Source organism: Ceratotherium simum, chromosome 4 (genome assembly GCF_057802395.1).
Source record: "Ceratotherium simum simum isolate JZ-2026a chromosome 4, ASM5780239v1, whole genome shotgun sequence".
In the NCBI taxonomy this organism is placed as follows: domain Eukaryota; kingdom Metazoa; phylum Chordata; class Mammalia; order Perissodactyla; family Rhinocerotidae; genus Ceratotherium; species Ceratotherium simum.
The window spans coordinates 21,556,289-21,579,654 of record NC_141903.1 but is presented as its reverse complement, the minus strand read 5'-3'; the positions used below and the strand labels follow the sequence as shown (position 1 = coordinate 21,579,654).

The following is a 23,366-nucleotide window of genomic DNA, read 5'->3' as shown; positions in this document are numbered from 1 at the left end:
AAGCCAGCCAAATTCTCCTCTGGGAAGACTCCTCAGGATTCCAGCCATGCTGATCCCTTCGTTCTCTGAACTTCATTCCCACTGAGAGTTGAAAGCCTTCTCTGAATGTGGAAGTTCTTTATGAGCTGTCTTGTGGTTTTCCCTCTTTATCTGCTTTCCCAGATCAGATTGTTAGCTCCTCAGAGGGCAAGGAAAATATACTGCCCTGTAGGATTATCAAGATAAGTAAACTTGCGGAGGCCACATCATTTCAGAACAGCCTGTGGTGATAACGGCTGCCATCAAAGGCAAATATTAAAATCTGTGCCTTTCGTACCAGGAGAGCATAGATCTCGACTGAAGTGATCTCACATTATTCTTATGGTTATTTTGCATCGACTCAGTCTCCTCCTAGACAAGGAGCTTCTCAAAGATAAAGGTCATATCTCTCCCATTCTCCAGGGCCCAGAACAGTATATAACATGTTCTAGGCACTCAATCAGTGTATATAAAATGCTTAAGGGAAGCTCTTGGGTCCTGGGCAAGAGACTACCTGTTCTTGACTTACACACAATTTTAACCTGCTTCCCTCTTAAGAACACAGTAGTATGAGGTGGCTCTAGAGGTAGACAAACTGATAGCAGAGAAAAATGAGAGGTCTCTGATTCACTTAAAAATCTTTCTAAAAAAGACAGTAAATGGAGAACAAAATTGAAAAGAAATGAACTTACATGGACATAGAGAAACAGATAGAAAATGATGGAAAGAAAAGGATGGAAAGCAGGTAGGTGAGAATTAGATGTCCCTGTAGGATTGAAAGCCATTGTATGGAGTGAGTGGACCAAGGTCACTTATCCAGGAGGCATTTTAGGTGCAGTGCCTAGGGCCCACAAAAGTCATAATGCACCATGGAGTGGGGCTGAAAAAGAGGACTGGTTGAAAAATCTGCATAAAGATCAATTAGGCTCTCCAACTATCCCCAGATCCCATCCCCAGTTGACCCAGCTAGGCAAGTACCTCTTCCCAGTCTAGCAGAAGATCAGAGAATTGTTTTCTAGAAGATTTGACCAGAGGACCTCTGGGCTTTGGATGTTAGACACAGATGAAGTCAGGAATGAGGCACTGAAAACAGATTTGGTTGAAAGTCTGTCTCAACAGCAAAATGCTCAGCCCTCTTCTCCTCTGACACTCAGAACTCTTACAGCTAAAGATATACCCACCACCTTCCTGGCACAAGTTAGAAAATTCCTCTTTGATGAAACTAGCCCAGAGGTACCGACTGCCCACAGATATTGACATTTGGAGGTTCTCCATTGAATTAGCCACATCCCCACTACTGTCCCCTACAGAGCTTCCAACCAGCTTTTTTCTTCCCATCTAAGAGAGGATAATGCGTCAATCAAACAAGGAGAGGCTGATATAAAAAGAGAGGTTCAAAGAATAAGAAAAAGCTCTTGAAAATTAAAAGTATGACAATAGAAGTTAAAAAAACATCAACATAAAGATTGGAACTTAAATTGGAGGATATTTCCCAGAAAATGGAACCTAAAGAAAAAGGGTTGAACATTAGGAGGAAAAAAAAATAAAGCATATTTTTAAATGAAGCATTTATTGACTCTAAGAAAAGGAAAAAAATGTACAAGAAAGAAAAAGAACATGAAGTTAAAGAACACTACTTGGCTCAACTGTGGACAATATACACATAATCATAATAATGTAGATTCTGAATATTGATTCAACCAAAGTTGCATGGAAGAGTCCATACTATTGCAGAAATTCAATAGATAATGGCTGAAGTTGATAAATCAGGAGATACCATAGAAGCATATTTTGGGCCAGAGGGTGAGAAACACCTAAAGAAGCATCCTGGCAAGTTGAAAGCTCTTGCACGGATATGAGGTATGAACCCTGGCTCTTTAATATAAGCTTTGTAGTATTTGACGTTTACATGTACTGATATAAGAATAAATAATACATTTTAAAAAATAAGATATAATAATTTTTAAATGTCAACATAATGGAGCATTTACTGTTCAAATGGCCACATGCATAGAGTAGACCCTGGAGGATACTGTGGAACAAACAGTGTTCATTTTAGTGGTTTTGAGTCATCAAGGAAAGGTTGATTCTGTTCTACATGTTCTGCTTTAGAGAAACAAATGTGACGGGGATTCTTCTCCATCAAAATGCTACACACTTTTGTTATTTGGGGAGAGTTCTGATGTAGACCTGTTATTCTCTCCCAATGTGGAGAAATGGTGCATCGCCTCCTTTCCTCATCTCCCACGCAGCCTCACCCTGTGTCCAGAAGAATCCCGGGCTGATTGGCCACAGACGGACTTGACCTGGCCCGGAGGTCTCATCCTCATCGTTAGCCGCAGGTCTGCCAGTCTTCTTTCTGCCCGGCAGAGCTGAACATCCTTGTGGTTCCCTGCAAGCCCCTTGTCCTCGGGTGGTTGCCTTGAGGTCAGCTCGTGAAAGTCACTGGTCCCAGAGCAGGATATCCCATGGCAGAAATTAACCTCTCCAGGCCCAGAGGCTGCAGTGGTGAGTGGGAGGAAGACAGGGGAAGGAGAAGCTGAGAGAGCTGAATTGAGCTTCTCGGACATGAAAGACAGTGTTTCGCCTACTTGTTCTAATACAACAGAGACCCCAGGGATACTGTGCTTGGCTGGTATTTCCTGATTTAGTCTCAGTAAGCAGAGCCAGGGAGCCAAATAAAATCACACTGACCCAGCTGCCGTGGGAGGCACTTCAGAATTTGTTAGCTGGTTCATGCTTTTTTCTTGGTAATCTTTCTGTTATCAGGTATTTGGGAGGATTACAACAATGTGTCCCAGGCTAGACTGAGACTCTTTGTTTAAACCCTGACATAGCAAAGACTGGGTTTCCCGGGACGTTAGCATATTAGAACAATTAATGCTAAATTATAATATTTTGACATGATAATAAAAAGGAATGGGTGCTTTATTATATGTCTTTGTAAAACTTGATCAAAGCTGTTAGGAGATTTTTTCCATGATAGAATTATTTGAATAATATTAAGAGCAGGCGGGTAACATATGAAGATACTGGGATTTGAAAGATAATGGTGCACCGGCCACATATAGGGAGATCCTTTGAAAAATGGAAACAGAGAATGTTGGAAATGGAAGAACACCCTGACTCACACACAGATGGGTTGTGAGGATTAGGTAATGCAGAAGAAAGTCCTTCTTAGTTTCTCTCCTTCTCCTTCCCCCTCTCCCTTACCCTATCAACTATGGAGGACTTACTGTGAGCCTGGCACTGAGCCATGTGTGTTAATTACAAGTAGAATTTAATAATGTCAATAATATATGTATTTTAATAATGTAGTAATAACTAATATTTGCATCACCCCACATATTAAGAAACTGAAGCTTGGAACAATTAGGTAATTTGCCTAAAGTCATCCAAAGAGCAAGTGGTAAAGTGGGGATTAGAAACTAGGTAGGCTGACCCCAGGGCTTCTACTGCAATATATGGCACATAGTGAGGGCCAGTTATGTCAGCTGTGAGGTTGCTGATGGTATCGATGTTGATGGTGCAAAGAATGAACCACAGAACAGTTAAACGGTTTGCTCAAGATCACACACTGATCAGTGGCAATGGAATTTATCCAGTTCTCTGATTCCAGGTCATTCTTCTCTCTGGGGTGCCAGGTTGCTGAAAATATAAAGACAAATCTTAGAACCTTAACTTCTAGAAACATATAACCTCCTATCCACGTTCCAGGTTCTGAATTTTCACATTACTTGAATTGTTTTTAAGTTTTAAGTAGAACTGTTAAGCACTGTCAGAAGCCATGCCAAAGAAACTATTTTAGGCTAATATTTGTTTCCTAATGGACAAAAAAGAAAACGGATGGAAATATTAGATTCAATGTATTTTTTCTTCCCTGACCCGATTAAAAAAAAACAAAACCTTTGTTCATCAGGCAAAATTTTAATTTTAAACCATTGTGGAGGATTACAGTGTATCAGTGGCTGCCCTGATGGGGCAGATGTCATCATCTCTTTCTCTAATCCTAGGACAGCAGCTCTCAGCCAAGATTAACTGGGTATTCACGGCCCGAGTGGGTCATGGGTATCAGTCATCCATTTTAGCAGTTGACCTTGGGTGAGAGAGACCATGACTCTGGACCGTCAGGCTATGGTAAAATGCCTTGGTGCTGGCCCCCTTCTCCCCTCTCCTCCGATTGTAAAAACCACCTCAGGCCTTGGTGTTGGCTGCCTGTCAGCGCAGACCTGCCCCTCTGCCATATGCAGGTACTAGGCTGGGCTCACTAATCCGGTCCTACACCCCTCCAGTTTTAGAATGAAAAAGACATGAGACGATCAGCCCAAAACCGTCCTACCTCTATGACCTCCTTTTTCAGTTCCAACTAGATAAAATCACATCTATATTCTTTTCAGGGCTCAGCTCAAGTATTAGCATCTCCTTTGCTTCCCACTCCACAGCCTCAAGCTATGAAAGGTCTTACTCTTCAGGAAAGTTCCCCACACACTTCATTTGTAGCTCCCTAATCACCTTTCCTGTCCCCTGCCTGGTATTATATGTGTGCCATCTCATTGTCCCCATGTGAACGTAAGACTTGCCTATCTTCAGTTTCCTCACAACTCGTAGGATGATGGTTTTTCTGTATTTGGTGGTGTTATTGCATTTTCAGGTAGATATATACCCTGTGGTAACAAAGGTTTGGAAAGACGAGAATGACTACCCACTTCTTTTTTCTAATAACTCTCTGATTACTGACATGTTCTGTCAGAGATTCATCCTTTAGTTTATGGCTTTAGTTTACTTCAGGAAAGGGGGAACATCTCAGCCATGGATTGGCAGACTATGGCCTGTGGGCTAAATCCGGCCTTCTGCCTGTTCTCATATAGCCAGTGAACTAAGCATGGTTTTTATGTTTTTAAATGATTGAGAAAAAAATGAAGCATAATATTTCATGACAGAGTAAGATTATATTAAATTTTAAGTTTAAAATTATATCATATGAAATTCAAATGTCATTGTCCATGAATAAAGTTTTATTGGAATACAGCCATATTCATTTGTCTATGTACTGTCTATGGCTGTTTTTGCACCAAAATAGCAGATTTGAGTAGTTACTGCAGAGATGATCCATCCCACAAAGCCTAAAATATTTACTATGAGGCTCTTAACAGAAAAAATGTGCCAAACCCTGTTCTGAGTCATTCTCAGAAATGTCTAGCACAGTGTGCAAAAAGGATTGGGGTGCCCCTTTTGATAAGGGGAGGATGGATGAGGGCACAGAGTGGCTCAAGGAAAAGAAATCTGGAGACAAGGAAAGGAAGAAGGAGGAGGCAAAGGCTGGCATGGAGAAGCCAGATCTCCTGGGTTTTGTACACTTGTGTTGCAAACATCTCTGCATAGAGAAGATTTCAATCTTCCTAAGGAGTACCTGGACTCACATAGCTTGTGGACTTGCCCAGAGGCAGAAAGTTTGTGTAAACTTAATGCTCTCCATTAGGGACTCCACATGGTTCCTTTGGAGAAACTGTAAACTAGAAAGGGTGAGATTAGGAGATTATCAGTCATTCCTGACCATTCCGGGTACCAAGATTAAATAACATCTGCAGTAAGATCTAAAGGTTTCTATGTCCCAGTTGTCTCTGATTCAACTATAAATGTGTGTGTGTGTGTTAGGGAAATCTATTTTGAGTGTGTCTGTCTATGTGTCTGTTTGGGAGAAATCCATCTTGGATGAATGCCAATTAATTATCACATATGTGGGGATCATTAAACATTTGGAGTTTTCAAATAAAGACACATCAATTAGAACTTGGCTAAGACCAGTTCGGCCCCTTGGAGAGTTGGGATTACAGGTTTTTGTTTAGAAATCTGCTGCCACTTTCACGTGTTTCTCTTATTTTCTTGTTACAGGGTAATGCCCTTTACTTCAAATCTGCCAGAAATGTTACAGTGAACATTCTCAATGACCAGAGTAAAGTGCTAACTCAGCTGATAACAGGTAAGAAAAGACAAAACTTAGCAGCCCCTGGTCCGTGCTAAGCACTCAGAAAATGTAGATTCGAAGGTTGAGTGAAACACCACGTGAACTAAAGAAAAGGATGTCTGCTAACACATTTTATTGTAGAGAGAAAGAAAATATAGCTTGTGTTCCGTGATTCTACTAACGAGTAGAGTCTCATCATATACACACATTTAACTTATGCAAATCCAATAATACTTAGGGCAGGAAATAAACAAGTTTCACGTAACATGGCTCTAACGCAAACCAGCTGCTTCATCTAGTGATCCCCATGGAAAAGCTCTCTGCTCCAGTGTTCGAGGAAAAGCTGGCTGTGTTGGATTAAATGAGAGAAAGCACAATATACACAAAACCAGGCACACCATACTTTATGGGCGGTAAAAGGGATTTTTAATGGGAGTTTGAATCCATGCCATAGCTGCTTTATGTGCTAACTTTGAATCTAGCTCAACTGCAAGAGGCAGATGTAGCCCCGCAGAACCACGTGTGTGTGGTTCCTTTTAATATAGCGGAGCTGCTCCTAACGACTGTGGAAAGCACCCACTGGATTTTATGCTGCATATTCCCGAAATTTAAACAAGGATTGGTTATTCATAATAATGATTATAATGATAAACACGAGCCTCATGGTCATAGTAATGTGTTGAGTGGTCTGCCTAATGCCCCCTCTGTAGGTTATGAGCAACAGTAAACAGGAGCCATTACGTACCCCTACAGTGGAACGGAAAAGGGGTGAGTGCCTGAACAGCACTGTTACACTTCCAGAAAGGAAATGCCATTTGTTTGGCTTCCGGGCTGAGAGAGGAGTGTGCAGATGGACGTTTTGAGAAGCCAGTTGCCAAAATGCCCTGAAACGTTGCTATGACTAAAACATCTGGGGCCCCACTAATAAACACGCTGCTGGGAAACAGGTGCCTTCGTGCCCAGGGTCTAGCTGGGGAAAGAGCCTCCGCCTCCCCCGCAGGAGCGCTGCATATGGATGTCTGGAGACCACAGCCAGGGGGTGACTTAGACCATGCACCAGTGGAGCAACTTGGGGGTGGAAGGAACTGCTGCACGGCAGAGCCCGTAATCCATAAACATGTTGTTCCAGCGTGCGGCTGGGTTGTAGGCCCTGCTTATATAACATCTGGCCCGCAGTCACAATGCTAAATAATTAAATAAACAGCTTCAGTAAGCAATGATTTAAGCAGCATGTGTGAAAATTGCCTCCAGGAGGGAAATAAATCCAGCCTCCAGCTCCCAGATTCCCACGTTTAAAAAGAACTTATTTAGCCTGTTGCTCATTTGCCATTTATTTGCAGTGGGAGATTTGGTTTACTTGAGAGATTTTGTTTTGATAAAACTGGAACTGCCCAAATGACTATTGTTCAACAAAAGAGTCAGTCAGTCAATCTCTCCCTCCCCTCCTTCTCCCTCCTCCCCTCTCCCCATCCCCACCTCCTCCTTTAGCTTCCCCTTCCAAGTCCCTTTTTCTCTCCCCTTCGCTCCCTCTTCTCTCTCTCCCCCTCTGTTCCCATCTCTCCTTGTCTCTCTTTCCCTCCTCCCCTCCCTTTTTCTCTCTCCTTCCCTCTCTTCCCTCTCAGAGCTCCTTTCTCTCCTCCCCTTTCTTCCTCCTTGTCCCTCCCCTCTCTCTCCTTTCCCTCTTCCATTTTCTCCTCTCTCTTGCCTTCCCTCTCCTGTGTCTGTTTCCCATGCCCTAGTTAGTCCCTCTTGGGAACTGAGATACCTATCCTTATCTCTTTAGGTAAGGCACAAGATAGCTAATATTAAAACGAGATGGGCAAAAAGCCATCCCAACACCAGCCAGGGGAATCCTTTCAAGATGATTTCTAGAGAGGATGCTAGATGTGTTTAAAGTATAATTCTAAGCACATATACACATGCACACTCACCCCTAAAGTTTTTCTTCAGAGTTCTCCTTTTACATTTACACTCACGGTGGAAAGCACAGAACAGTTCCAAGAGACAATACCTGCTACTAGACTTGATGGTGTACTTACCCAAGAGCAATGACTCCTGCTGTCCAAGCGGCCAGGTTGGCTAAGGCAATCCTGAGGATTCAAGAGTTCTGCTTACCTAAAGAATGTCTCAAAAGCCCAGAAGAAATTCTAATATTAGCAATTCAGCTAATCTTTTCACATGAAACAATGCTTTAAATGGTAGTTAAGTTCCCAGGCTAGACCACAAATGCATGCTGGACCCATACTGCTGTTGATTTAGTATCATCTCAGCACTGGGTCCAAACAGGAAACCCTCTGACCTGCAAGGAGGAAAGCTGTAGTGTAGTCTTCCACAGCATCTTGCCAGAGTGGGGAAGGGTCCCAGGATCAATGGAGCTGGGGAGAGAAATTAGGCTGGATGGTCTCCAGGCCTTTCCAGCTCCCAGCTTGGTGGCAGTGGCATAACGGGGTGGCAGTGGCATAACGGGGAGACTGCTGACGCATCCTGGTGTATTCCAGTCTTGCTCTCTGGTGAGGAGATTAATTAAGGAGGTACTTCACACATATACTGCTGCACACAGAGGAGGATTATCTGAAGGTTAGTTTCAGGTTACGAATAATAATTTCTTTCCATCCCAGAGAGGAACAATGCGTTCACCAAGGGACCCTCTGAGCAGTCTCCAGCTCCATTTGCATTTCTTTCTAGAATTGTTTTTTTGAGACTTCACTATGTCCAAGGAGGTTTGGCAGCCCCTGGTGAAATCAACAAAAGGACAAGTCGTCTGCACCATTGAGCCAGCAGTCCCTCTGTGGGGTTTTAGCTGAAACTCCCAGTTACTGAGCCTTATACACCCAAATGGTTCTGGCCCTTGGTAAATTCCATTCTGTGTTCTGAGAAGCCCTGAAAAGCAAGATAACTTAATTGTGTTTTGTGTTCTCTGATTGCTGCAGTCTCTTCGGTACACTCTCCTGTCTATCTCATACACTGCTCATAAGTTCAGAGTAAACTCAGTTTATACACAGGCAGGTGTTCTCAACTCCTCAGGGGCCATGTGTCTTGTTATTGTCCAGATCCATGGAGGCAAAGTCCAAGCATTTGTGTCCCCCAGTCATACTGCCACTTTACCATCTGACTAGATCCAGAGTGGACAAGCTGTGCTCACCCTATGCCCAGCCTGAGGTCATTCATGCATTAGCACTTCTTTACCTCCTGATCCCCAATCTTCCTCCTAAAAAAAAAGGTAACAACCCCAAAGCAGTGACAAATAATACAGGTTTTACTGAAGGTTTTGGTGTGATCAAGAAGACAGCCACATATTACCCCTCACAGAACAAGCTAATTCAAATCCATCATTGTACATCTCTGTTCTTTCAAGATCTCTCTTTGGTCCTTGTCTCCAGCTTTTTACTTCCCCTCATTTTCCAGAAGCTTCTCTCCTGGCTGCTCCTCATGTTTTGGCTCCAGTCTTCTCCTCCTTTGTAGATAAATAAACGTACTTTTTCTTCTATGGAAAAATTCTGAGAGCTCAGTTCCAGACCCAGATCTGCCATGAGCTCACTTGGTAACCTTGAGAAGGCCCTTGGCCTTGCTGACACCTGTTCTTCTCACCTACAGCATGAAGGCAGTCAGAGCAGATACGGTCCAGTGCCATGCCAGTTGGAAATTCTGTGCTATGTGTGCTATTTCAATCCTCCACTCATTAAAGAGCCTTTCCGTTGTCCTTCTTTTTGTCACAGGGCTAGTGTAGATGTCCTGGCAAGAGATCAGGTCTGCCAAATTGATGTGATTATGTGAATGAGGCAAGTGCACTAAGAGGTGCTCATCATGAATTCTTTTCAATGTGTTGTGAGCATTGCATTAGAAAGATGGTGATGGTCATGATCACAATGATGATGATAATCACAAGAGCAGTCTCCTATATTTCACAGCACTTTTCCACCTGCAAAGTTCTTTCTATAAACACGGTATAATTTGATCCTTTTAACCTTTCTATGAGGTAAATAGAATAAATGGTGATTGTACAATTTCACACATGCAGAAAATGAGGTTCAGAAAGATCAAATGATTTGCTCAAAGTCACATTACCAGAAAATGAGAGAGTTGGGGCATAATTCTTGTCTCATGTTATCAGAGTTCTGTCTGATAGTCTTGACATAAAGGAAAGGAGCCCTGGACATCTGGACACTGGCCTGGCACCATCAGCTGAGCCTTAGTGTTTTCCTGTTTGAACATAAGTAATTTCACAGAACATCAACACCAGACTAGGCCAGTTGGTGGCCGTGAAGGATCAAGACAAAACAAAAAACAAAGACAACTCTGATGATGTGTGAACAGAGACAAAAATGGAAACATTTATCCAAACCACAAAAATGACCAAATGTCCCTCTATCCTGGCTAATATGAAGGACTGCTGTTGTTTTATCCATTACAGTCTTAGCTTTGTTCTGATCTTCCCTACTCCTAGATAAGATTTATTAAGATATCAATCATAAAATTACTCCCACTTCCTAACAGCATCTAATCCAGAGCAAAGCCTCACTTCCTTAAACCCTGCCCAAAATAACCTAACACAAGGTCAGGTCATGTAAGTCCTTTCTTCTTACTCAGATGCCCTGTGGTTCCCCACGGTGTGTGCTCTTCCTCACCGCAATGAACCCAACTTCTTCACCTACATGTGTGTTCCTAGTGGTCTTTGCCTGGAAGGCATTGAGGGCCCTTTCATTAATGCTTTTCATTAAGTGACACTATCTTGAAAAATAACTAGAAGGAAACAAAAATTCTATATCAGAATCTCCTGGGCAGTTTTGGAAAAAGAAAAGATTTCTGGTTTCTACCCTCAAAAATTTTTCTGTATGAATTTCCAGATCAAAAGATAAATTCCTTTTGATCTGAGCTAGGGTCAGTGACATTGATTACACCCTCAGATTATTCTGGTGCATTTCTGCAGACCAGTTTTTGGGAGCCGTCTGAGCTCTAAGTATTCAGGTAGCTCCAGCTCAGATAGACTGAAATGTCTCTCTCTTTTTTTTTTTTTTCCAGAAATTCTAACATATTAACTTGTTTTACTTTTTCCATAGTAGCTGAAACTCTCTGTGGTTTTCTGATTTATTTATTAGTAAATATTTAAATTTATATCTGTCTGTCTCCATCAGAAGATGCCACCACTATAGCCCCACCTTCAAGAACTGCATCTGTTGTCATATGATAAACCCACTAAAATATATTTTTTGTTGAATGAAATTCTACCATAAAACATTCTACAACTTCCTAGGCAATTAATTGCAATATATTATAGCCTTCTCAGCCAGGAAACGATCTGTATACTGAAGAAATAGACTTTTCTGGTGTCAAATGCAGCCAGTGGGTGAAGGCTACAGAGTGAGGCAGATTTCAGCTGAATTTAACGGCACCCTTTCCAATAGTTAGGGCTGGCCAAAGATATGCTGGTTGCTTCAGGAGGTGGTGAGCTTTCCATGCCTTGATACGTCCAAGCCAAAATTTACAGGTATTTGACAGTTATTTGGTGGTTAGCTGAGGGAAATCTCATTCAAGCATTATTTTGGTGGAAGGACATGATGGTCTTTAAAATCATAGCCCTTGGGCCGACCCCGTGGCTTAGCAGTTAAGTGCGCGTGCTCCGCTGCTGGCGGCCCAGGTTCGGATCCTGGGCGCGCATCAACGCACCGCTTCTCCGGCCATGCTGAGGCCACGTCCCACATACAGCAACTAGAAGGATGTGCAACTATGACATACAACTATCTACTGGGGCTTTGGGGGAAAAAAATAAATAAATAAAAATCTTTAAAATCATAGCCCAACAGCATGTGATTAAAGTAATTGACAAGACACAGCTCAAGTCACGGGACTGATTTTCACGGTTGGCTTCTGAAAACCAATCCACTTACATTAAAGTCTGGTACAATCTTGTCAGATGTATATGTTCTATGAAAAGCTCTTTGTAATTGAATGCATGAGACTAATGTATTCTCTCTCTCCCCCTTCTAGGTCCAAAAGCCATAGTAGCTTACGGCAAAAAGTTTGAAGTAAAGACAGTTTCTGGAAAATTGCTCTTCTCTGCAGATAACAATGAAGTGGTAGTAGGAGCTGAGAGATTAAGAGTTTTAGGTAAGGAAGCTTTAATCATTTAATTGGTTTGATGCTACTGTGTACATTTTAGAGAAAAAGTGAAATGGTGTGTAGAAGAGTGATTTAGGCGAATTACCTGGATTCTCTTAAAGCAAGGCGAATGAACCCCTCACCCCCCACCTTGGAGCCTGGTATAAACTTCTTAAGTTATGAGTCTTTGTGTCACATCTGCTGACACTGAGCTTTGGGTGGGGATGTGTGCTCGTGCCAAGAAGTATAATAGACTACCCTCACAGACTGACAGTCTTGCTAGAAGCAGTCAAGGCCTGTATTCGTGATACAGAGATTCCTAATCAAGGTTGTGAATTAAGAATCACTTAGAGAACTTCTGAAAAGTTTAGTTCATGGTTCATAAATCCAACCATGACTTACTGAATTAGAAGCTCTGGTGAGAGGGCCTAAGAATTTGTTTGTAAAAACATACGCAGGAATATCTGTGGCCCCACTGTTGGGATCATTGAATTTGAGCACATAACAAATTAATCTTCTGTGGCCGTACATTAAAAAGGTCTAGAATGGTGGTTCAGTCCTGGGGCAGGAGCTGATCTGGCTCTTAATCCCTGCTCTGTGACCTACTAGCTTTGTGACTTTGGGTAAGTTACCAACATCACTGAGCCAGTTTCCTTTTCTGCTCAATCAGGCTAAGAACATCTACCATCTCGAGATGTCTGTCGGGTTAAATGAGATCATGTCATACGTGCTTAGCACAGTGCCTAGCGCAAAATAGTACTCAGTCAATGGCAGCTGCTGGTGCTGCTCTTGCTCACACCACTACTACAATTAACACTAATATGACCTTTCCTTCTCTTGCTCCCTAAGAGTCACTGAAACGTAGTGGTTAAAAGCTCACACTCCAGAATTAACCCATTAAGATTTTAACCCCATCTCTATCTTTTACTAGCTATGTGACCTTAAGCAAATTATCTAACATCTCTGTGCCTATGCTTGCTCATCTATAACATGGAGGTAATAGAAGTATCTACATTCTGAGATTGTTGGAAGGATTGAATGAAATAATCTATGTAAAGTGGTTAGTAGCTTGGCTAAAAAATAGTAAGTGTTCACTAAGTGCTAGCTGTTGTCATCTTAAATTGTTATTATTATTATAAGTTATTTTTACTTGGAATTATTATTTGTTCTCTGCATTATTAGTTGCACTCTGCACCTTCTGTCTTCTCTATTACTGCTGTCCTCCTCCTGGTCATCATCTCCGCCCTCAGTCAATCAGTTTGTCTGAACTGTCTATCTGTCTCTCTCTCTCTCACGTAATGCCCGATCATATCTATCTTCCTTGCTGGGTGACTCCTAGGTCTCCATCCCCAGCCCTGGCATCTTGCCTGAGTTCTAGGTCTTCTTCTTCATCTAGATATTCCACCAGCCTCTCAAACTTAGTGGATATTGAGTGCCTGGCATAGTCAAACATACACACACACATACACACATACACACATTTCATCACCCTCACCTTCTTCTCTCCCACCCTGACTTCCCTGTCACTCTTACTGGCCCCACTGTGCTCCTTTCTGTCAGTCTCAAAACTTCAGCAGCATCTTGACCAGCATCAGGCTCAGCAGAGTCAGAAGATGGAAGTGACCATCCTGAGGGGGCTCGATGGAAGTGAGTACGCAGAGTGCGGAAGCAGTGAGCCAGGGGGCAGTCGAATCTCTGGTCAGGCGCTCACTTATGGCATGATCTAGAACAGTTCCCTTTGTCTGTCAGGACCTTGCTTTTTTCTCTCTGTAAAATGACAGTTGTCTAGAGGATAAATTTTTTGAATTCAGCAACAGAAACTTTCAAAAATAAAATTTTACACTGAACCCCCATAAATAAAATATATAAAAGACCAAGACTGGTCTGGGTTTTGGCTGGCGCTTTGGAAGGGAGAGGTCAGAGATTGGAGTCTTAGCTGTGTAGTTTCATTCTTTCCCTTCTATGTCCTTTGGAGACCTCTTAGAACTTATTTTTAAAACCTCTTAGGTGGATAGTCTTTAAAATAAAGTCTAATGACCACTTGCTATGATCCAGGTACCATGCTTTATATGCATTGTTATATTTACACCTCACCAGCACCTTGGGAGGTGGGCACCATTTTTATCATCCCCATTTTACAGGTGACAGAACTGAGCCACAGGAAGGATTGAGCCATAGTAAAGGGTAAGAGCCAGGATTCCTGCCGGGTAGTTTGAATGTAGACTGCTTCACTTTAAAGCACTTTACTTTGCTGCCTCCTCAAATTTGTCCCATTTTCAGATGAGTAAACTAAGGTTTGAAAGAATGAAGAAACTTGCAAGATCAAGTGCCAGGAAGTAGTGGAACTGATGTTCAAGTCCTTGACTGTGGGTTCCACCCTCAGTGCACAAAACTGCATGTAAATATGTTAATTCTGAGACCTTTGCCAACTCAACAGTTAATGTTTTTCTCTATTATTTGTAGAAATGGCACTTTCCACCTTAGTTCTAGTTTGGGGAGGGGAGGAAAAAACACAAAAACTTCAGGTTATCCTCTTGTTCAAGAGTACTTGCTATACCAGCTCTAAAATAATTGCCCAGGGGAAAGAGTGGTGGTATCTCCTGCCAAGATCATTTTGTACAAATGGTGTTGGCACTTCCATTAGTTCTCTGGTGCTTTGTGAGTCACCTCACTGCTTTAAAATCTGACTTTGCAAAGGTACAGGATAATTTAGATGTCCAAACGTTTCAATTTAATCTTAGCATACAAAACTCTATGATGGTATCAGTTAAGAACTTTCCCCCACCCCACCCTACCATTACATAGACTGAGGGCTGGAAGATTATTGTAGCTTTGGGTCGCTTGAAGGCAGGTGGATATTTTTGTTGTTATTGTTGCTTATGCTTGTGATATTTCACTTAGAGAACAATTTAGGATAAAATCTCTCTCTGTCTCCATCATTAAGAACATTTGCTTTTTTATGTAAAAATGCAGAAAGGAAGCATCATAATAAATACCACTGCTGCTACCAATGCTAAAACGATGAGGAAATGACCACCCCACAAATCTCACATCAGCCTGCTCAGTGAAATGAGCCTAGTGTGTTGCAGAAATGAGCTTCCTGTCAGCTGGGATTCAGCCATATGGAGTGGAACAAGAAGTTTAGGCAATTCCATTTTCAGCTTAATGAGAAGTTTGTCTTTTTGAGCTGTGCAAGCTCTTGGGTGGTTTGAATCTGGATGCATATTTCATGGTGGAGTCTAACATACCTGGGTTTGAATCCTTGCTCAAACATTTAGGATCTGAGTGACCCTATCCAAGTCTATTTTTCTCTATAAGCTTTAGTTTCCACATATATGAGACAGAGAGAGGCGCAAAATAAAGAATGGAAGTAAGGATGAATGAATATAAATAAACATGTAAATAAATCAGTTATTTTAGTTAATAGTTGAATAGGAATAAGCAGTAAAAAATAATAAGGAATAAGCTTAAGAAGGTAATGCCTGTTGAATGTAATAGGTTAACTCAGTTGTTTAAATTCTTCTCTGGATAACCACACCCACCTATTCAGTTATCAGGACAATGACTACCTTGAGCACAAAGGACGCTAAATAGTATGGTAAAGGGACTAGAAGCCCTAAAGAATGGTTCAACCATCGGGAAACTTTTATCCAGGAAAAGATGTGGGGGAATCAATGTAGGTGGACTGTAGTTGCTGATCTATCATGTATGTGCATCTTTCCTGGGAGAAAGAGAGCAGGCAAGAGCTATGTAGATGAAAGGCCTAGAGCACAGGTTTTGTAGTTGTCACTGGCCTATAATCCTGGTTTCTGTCATTCATCAGCTGGTGCCTTTGGATATGTCACTGCACCTTTCTAGGCTTGCTTCTACTCTGTGACGTAGTGTACTAATGCTGGCTCTCACAGTGGTGGAGAGAACTGGATGGTACAATGTATGCAGAGTGAATAGCAGTGTGTGGCACATAGCACTCAGTATCACTCAGTATGTGCTAACTATTGTTGTGTTAGTGATGGTTTCTGTTGGTTCAGTCAGGCTTCAGGGGACCCAAGAAGTCTTAAGATTTTATGCAGCCCTGTGTGTTCACAAAAGAAGATACTCAGAAATTGGCTAGGACTTGTAGGAGTATTCATATATCAGATAAGTTTGGACTAGTGGATTTCCTGGACATAGCTAGGGCCAGAATAGAAAACACCTTTACAGGCTGGAAAGTACTACAGTGCTCACTAACCTGGGTTCATGTAACGCTCGTCTTACTAACATGTGTGTTCTCAAGTTGGACTGAGGTAATGGAGAGATTGAAGGCCTGGGTTAAATTCCCAAAATTGTAGGGTCTCTCCCTCCACTTACTAAGACAGTGGTTTTCCAAGTATGGTTTTTGGATGAGAAGCATCAACTATGATCTTCTTGTTATTCATGGAAACTCTTAAGCCCTACCCCAGACCTACTGAATAACTCTGGGGCGGGCCCTGCACGAGGTGTTTACACTAGCCCTTCAGGGGATTCTGATGCTCACTCAAGTTCGCAAACGACTGACCTAAGACAATCACAACTAAATCATTTTGCCACAGCTTTGCTGGTAGCTCTCAGTTGAATTCAGGCTCAGCTTTTACCAGTTTGCTCTAGAAAAACTACAGTATAAATATAGCTAACATACATTGAGGGCTTCCTTTATGCAAGATGCTGAACTACTCACTTACCACGAATAAATGCATTTGATCCTCACAACAACCTTACAAAGAGGACACTGGCTTATCACTTTCATATATAGATGAGCAAACTGGCACAGAGTGATGTAAAACTTGCCCAAAGTTCCACAGAGAGAAGCTAGTGGAGTCAGGGTCTGAATCCAGGCATCTTACCCACTATATTCTATGACCTCTATCATAGTCGTCTTCAGCTTCCCCGAACTCCATGGCATGTTGGCATCATCATAAGAATGAATGAAAGCTGAGCAAGTTTTCCAGCTATTCCTCTCCTTTTTGGCTTCTGGGGACCTTGCTAGTCCCACAATTCTCCCACATTTCTGACTGTTCTCTGCTTCCATCACTAACGCTTCTTTCACCTAGTAAATGACGTGGATTCACACTTGGCATCACATGTGGACTCCCCCAAGGTTCAGTCCTTGTTTTTCTCCTTTCACATTTTCTAGAGGCAATCCCACACTTACATACAGTTTCAACATTTGCTCTTTTCAGGTGACCCCCAAATCTGTATTTGCCTTGAACTGTCTTCTCAATTCTAGTTCCAAATTCCCAACAGCCTGGACTTTTCTGCATGGGTGTCTTTCCATCACTTCCACTTCATCACCTACAGCTGAACTTATGTCTCCTACCAAACTCCCTGCCCCTCCAGAACCCACTTCCCTAATTCTCGGTATGGGGCCACCATTCCCCTAGTTTTCAAGACCTTGCTTTCATTCAGGGACCAGACCTTGTCTTTCTTCATATGGACAGGAATGTCTTTGCCAACCTTGGGTTTTCCATTTTTACAAAGGTATCTATTTAGGTCTGACACAAGAGAATTTAGGTTTGTAGTCAGGCCCATCCGTTTCATTACCAAAAAGGTGTAAAATTAGTGTGCAAGATGAGGCATGATATAGTTTAGCTTTAATTACAGAACAAAGTTATTAAATATCAGACAGGAATGGTCTTTAAAAAGTAGTAAGAAAATAGGCAATGAAAAAGCCAGTGCATCTAAGAAGCATCTTCATGGAGACACCAGGGAAAACATAATTTTGATTTTAATTAATGACCAGTTTCATTGAACAATGAATTGGACATTATAACATTTATAAACAAAGCATAATTATAAAGTGTTACTCTAATTGTTAATTAGGTCTATTTATACTCTAGATTAGTTTTTTAAATATGTCCTCTACATGCCACTAGATGCTAATTATCCAAGTTACATTATTATCAATTGAAAAACATTTTTAATTAAATCTAAAGCCATTTGAATTAGCATGAGATTTATAGAAATTTAAATGTGGTCTGATGCTTCTTTTTTAGGACCACATCAGATGATGTATTTAGGCTTTTGAATTAGTTTTTGATGAAATTCTCTGCTGCAACCTGGCAATTGATAATTATGATGAAAAGAGTAGGGTGTTCTTCGTAGTGTTCATTCATTAAATGTGTGTGTGTGTGTCATATATATACATTTATATATATGTACGATATCTCCAAATCACTACTACTGGCGTCAGGGAGATACAGAGATGAATGTCACCGTTCCTGCTTTCTCAGGGAGCTGTCTGTCTAATCGGGGAGATGACACACACATACAGAAATCTGAGCGCGCAAGCAGGAAACAAGCTGTTTTGAAGGATAGAAACAAAGTGACTACAGAATTATAAAATCCATCTGTGGTGGGGTGTTATCCAAGAGAGAGTTTAGAAAGCTTCTTAAATGAAAGGAGCATTTGAACTAGAAATTGAGTATGGATTAGGAAAAAAAATATACATAGGGAGAGTGCTTGCTTGGTAAATGGAATAGCACATGTGTATCAGTCAGGATTCAGTTGGTTATAAACGATGTAAATCCAACTCAGAGCCAGAGGTGGGGAGATATACTGCCTCACGTGATGAAAGACTTCCGTGGTAGCCAGCTTCAGGCTAAATTCAGTGGCTCAAATGTGACCAAAATTCAATCTCTCTCTTTCCCTTACCATCTCTCAGCTCTGTTTTCCAATCTTGTATTCTATCTTCAACTCTGCTTGTGAGCAGAAAGAGTGCTTACCTTCCTAATATAAACCCAGCAAAGTCTAGGGTTTTACTCTGACTGGACTGACTGGGGCCATATGCTCATCCCTGAATGAGTCATTGTGACCAGGATGATGAGATATGCTGGTTAGCAAGGCCTGGGTCATAGCCCCACTGCCAGAGCTAAGGTTGGAAATGACTGAGAGTGAGACAGAGGGGTCAGTTCTCAAAAAGAAAATCGGGCTATTGTTACCAGGAGAGGGAATGGATGCTGAGCAAAGAAAATAGCAAATATTCCTTATAATAAGCAAAGGTATATCATGGAAAATCATGACCGCTGTGCATGAGAGAGTGGAACCCAGGATTGTGAAAGTATTAATGGGAGATACTCTGCAAGTTCTCTCTCCCTTGCTTGCTCAGCTCCAGATCCACTGGCCTCCTTGCTTCATCACTAAGCATATTTTCACTGCCCAGCATTTGTACTTGCTCTTCCTTCTGCATAGGATCCTCTTTTCCAGTCTATGCATAAAGAACCGCTTCCCTTATGGCTCAAGTATCACTTCATCACAGAGGTCTTCCTTGACCATCTGATAACAAGAGCGTGTTTCTGCTATCAATGTCTATACCAAGAGTTGGCGAAGCAAAGCCACTGCCTGGTTTTGTAAATAATGTTTTATTGGAACCCAGCCATGCTCATTTGTATTGTCTGTTGTTGCTTTCACACGACAACATCAGAGTTGAGTAGTTGACTCAGATCACATGGCCCATAAAGCCTAAAATATTTATTATTTGGCACTTTACAGAAAAAGTTTTTTGATTCCTGGTCTGTAGCTTTACTCTGCTTTATTCCTCTTCAGAGTAGTTATCATAACATGACATAGTGTTTGTATGTATGTTTATTCTCATCCTATCCTCCTCATTAGAATGTAAGCTTCATGACAGCAGGAATTTTGTTCTTCAGAGTCTAGAATAGTGCCTGGTGCATAGTAAGTGCTCAGTAATATTTGCTGCATGAAAGGATTGAAAGATTTTGAACGTTGGAATATTTTATAACCAATCTGATAGTATAGAGAAAAGGAGGGAGGGAGAACTTACACCTTAGTTAAGAGAATATTATAATACCTTTGTTGAGGATTCATAAGGGCCTGAACTAGGATAGAAAGAAAAGAGAAAATGAAAGAGAAAGATCACCTTAAAGTAGAACTGATGAAACTTGGCAACTAACTGGATGTGGAGGGTCAAGAGACAGGGAAGTCGGGAAGGCTCTGGTGTTGTGCACCTTGTCAGTCAAACAGTTGTGGCATCATTAACAGAAATTATAGGAACAACAGCAGGTTTGGGATCAGAGATGAATAGTTCAGCTTTAGATGCACTGGGTCTTACTGCCTGAGGACTTCTCTAAGGCAGAAATTCCAGCAAAAAAGCCACAAGAGATGCCCCGCTGAACAGAGGAGTCAGAGAGTCATCTACACAGATCGAACAGATGGACTCCGGAGAAGAGATGGCCCAGGACGGTGTCCTGGAACGAGAACTTAAAGGAGCTCATCAGTAGAGCACCAGCCAAACAGCCCCCAGCCCCCAGCCCATTTCTTTCTCTGAAGGAGGCTCCAGGGTTGCTTCCTGAGGCCATGACTGCCCTGGAGGCATCCTCAGAAGTTGAGGGCCCTATCCCACATTCTTATGCTTTTCACAAGCCACTCTGCGTTTCACCATGGCAATGAGAATGAACCCAAGGCTTTAGGATGTGACTAAGCTGTGTTCTGCCATCAGTTACCTGTTATTGGCTTTGTTACTCGAAACACTTAGGCAATGAGAATAGGTTCTAAATAAACAACCTCTTCCTCTTTCCTTTTCCTTTGCCTCCCACTTTTTCTCTTCTTTCTCTTCCTTTCTGAAGTATCTCATCCGTGATTGGAAGGAAGCATGAGAGAGACTGAGGGATTATAGAAGAAAGTGGAGCACAGTTCCTCTGTGTGCTGGTGAAAGTGAAAACTGAACAATTCAGGCATTGATCCTTAGGAGATACGAATTTACCAATCTAATAGGAACATTTGGGTAACAAGTCAGAGGAACCTGAAACTTGCCAGTGCCCTTATTCTGCTCTCTGTTATCACTAGCAGAGACAATCTGCTGGGGATTCAACTATTTGAAAAGAATTGCCAATTGTAGAGTTCTTCTTTGGCACCTCCAAAGTTTATTATTTACAGAAATACAGGAATAATGTATTAGATCATAAAGATACATTTCCCATAAATAATGTAGCGAGAAAGCCAAATATAAAAGAGTCTCAGATGAACAACCTCAACCTTAATAAACCAGAGATACTTAATGAGAAAAAGCACAGTTCTACAATAGAGAAATAATAATAGGGTTTCATCTGAAATGCTCCTGGGAGTACAACTCATAATTCTCCAAAAAATAAAAAAGAGCCAGTCCAAAAGCTTAGGTGAGTCCACTGCCTAGTTCCATGCCCTCATCCACCCCTGTGCACAGGCATCATAAGCCTCCATGGTTCAGCTTTTCCCCCCAAGTTTAGGGTTGATTCCTGATGCAGGAGGAAAAGGCATTTGCTGGACCCCACACACTTTTCCTTTTGGCAAGGGGGAGATGTGATTTAATATCAGCATGATGGATTCCTGGTTCTGTGTAAACGTTGCCAGCTTGTCCCAGCAGCATTGCCTCAGCAGACCTCCCCAGTTACTCAGTCATTGTCTCGCTCAGTTGCACGTGGTGGGTGAGAGGAGGAGAAAAGGCAGTTGGGGACGTTTGTCAGCTTTCTCGTTTGATTAGAGAGTTGATGAGGTTCACTATTTGGCTGCTTTGAAGAAATCCAATTCCGGCACTTACTGTGGGAGGGATGTGTTTTGGGTTTTTTGTTTGTGGAACTGACACAAGTTTAATTTCTCTATCAAGCTACAGCTAATGTACTTTCAAGCATCTGTTGGTTTGTTTTTATCATTAAAGTTTTCTTCTTGCCAGTTAATACCAAGAACAAAGTATTTTAAACGAGGAGATAAACTTCTACCAGACCGTCTTCAACACCAAGAGACTTTCCATACAGTCTAGCTATATGGTCTCCTTTCTCATTAATTATAGTCACTATTGCAGAAGATTCTTACGTAACCAAAGTCACCCAAGTTGAACTTTTTTTTTCCTTTCTTCCTGGCAGAGGCCAAGGGAGATGTTGGTATTCCACAGTGACACTAGGAATTTAATGAGATGACAATGTGAATAAGAAACTCTCAGTGTGCGGAAAAAGGAAGGAAATTAACTTTACTCTCCTATATTGGAGGGACTTGAATTTAATTATGCTTATTTGAGTGGGAGAAAAGAGGGCTAAAAGTACTTTCTTCAGCTCCTTATGCTTTCCCTCCCACCTGCCCTATGCACGGGTGAATCCAAACAAAAGAAATAGAGAGAGAGAGAGGAGAAAATATCCAGAACTCTCAGGACACAGGATAGAAGCAAATACCTAAGTTTCTTCCCTTTGGGACAAGTGTAGGAAAGCAGAATGGCTAAATGAGTATGGAGTTGGCAGACACACTGGCTTCCACTCTTGGCTTTAGTGGTACAACCTTGGGCAACTTTCTAAAGCGCTGAAAGCCTCAGGTTGCTCACTGTGCAATAGGGGTAATAAGAGTACCTACATAATATAGTATGTAAAGTACTTGGCACAGTGCTAAGCACATCGTAAGCACCCAGTATATTGATGCCTATGACTAGTGTTCCTTCTACAAATTCCTGTTGAGCACCATTTGTGCAACTATCACCAGCCGAAGCTCAAGGCAAAGATGTAAGGACATAGCATAAAAGTTCCGTGATCTCAAATAGGTTATAGTCTAGTAGGGATGTCAAAACACATACTCAGTGAAATATTAAATAGCAGTGAAAATGTTTCTTAAAAAGTTAAATATAGGGGCCAGCCCGGTGGCGTAGTGGTTAAGTGCACACGCTCCCCTTCAGCGGCCCGAGGGTTCGCAGGTTCGGATCCCCGGCGCGTACTGATGCGCCACTTGTCAAGCCATGCTGTGGCAGTATCCTATATAAAGTAGAGGAAGATGGGCACGCATGTTAGCCCAGGGCCAATCTTCCTCAGCAAAAAGAGGAGGATTGGCATCGGATGTTAGCTCAGGGCTGATCTCCCTCACACAAAAAAAAAAAAAAAAAAAAAAAAACAACGTTTTTAAGATAGTGCTTGGCTGCAGTTTCTGCTGAGAGGACTTGACAGTAAGCACTCGAGACAAGGGTAGGAGACCCAGACTACAGAGGCGGCCCAGAGAAACTTCCCGGAGGAAAAATTGAGGGAAAGTGTAAGGGGAGGGGGCGGAGGTTGACTTAGCAGATGCAATGGAGTAAGCAGCAGCCTCCTAGACAGCAAGATGGCAGAACCGTGAGCACAGAGGAAGTGGGATGAGCTGCCATTGTTTCTTCAGCAAATAAGCACATGTGGATTTATCTTTTGGACGAGATTGTCATTATCAGCACAGAGTAAAAAGGAATTGCTTGCTTTCCCACAAGCCTGAGTTAGGGCAACATCTCAAGATTCTGCTAGAGCCTCCCAGGGGTTTTCCCCTCTTGTCAGTGAGC

At 42.0% G+C, this 23,366-nt stretch overlaps 1 protein-coding gene across 1 annotated transcript in view; it reads left to right on the top strand.

Annotated features, from left to right (window-relative positions):
* Window positions 1-23,366, top strand: part of SGCD (sarcoglycan delta) — a 350,996-nt gene that overhangs the window by 209,472 nt on the left and 118,158 nt on the right. Inside the window, exons 3-4 of the mRNA XM_004428603.2 lie at window positions 5,911-5,998; window positions 11,969-12,088. Of these exons, the coding sequence (XP_004428660.2) occupies window positions 5,911-5,998; window positions 11,969-12,088 (208 nt within the window). The remainder of the gene's footprint in view (window positions 1-5,910; window positions 5,999-11,968; window positions 12,089-23,366) is intronic.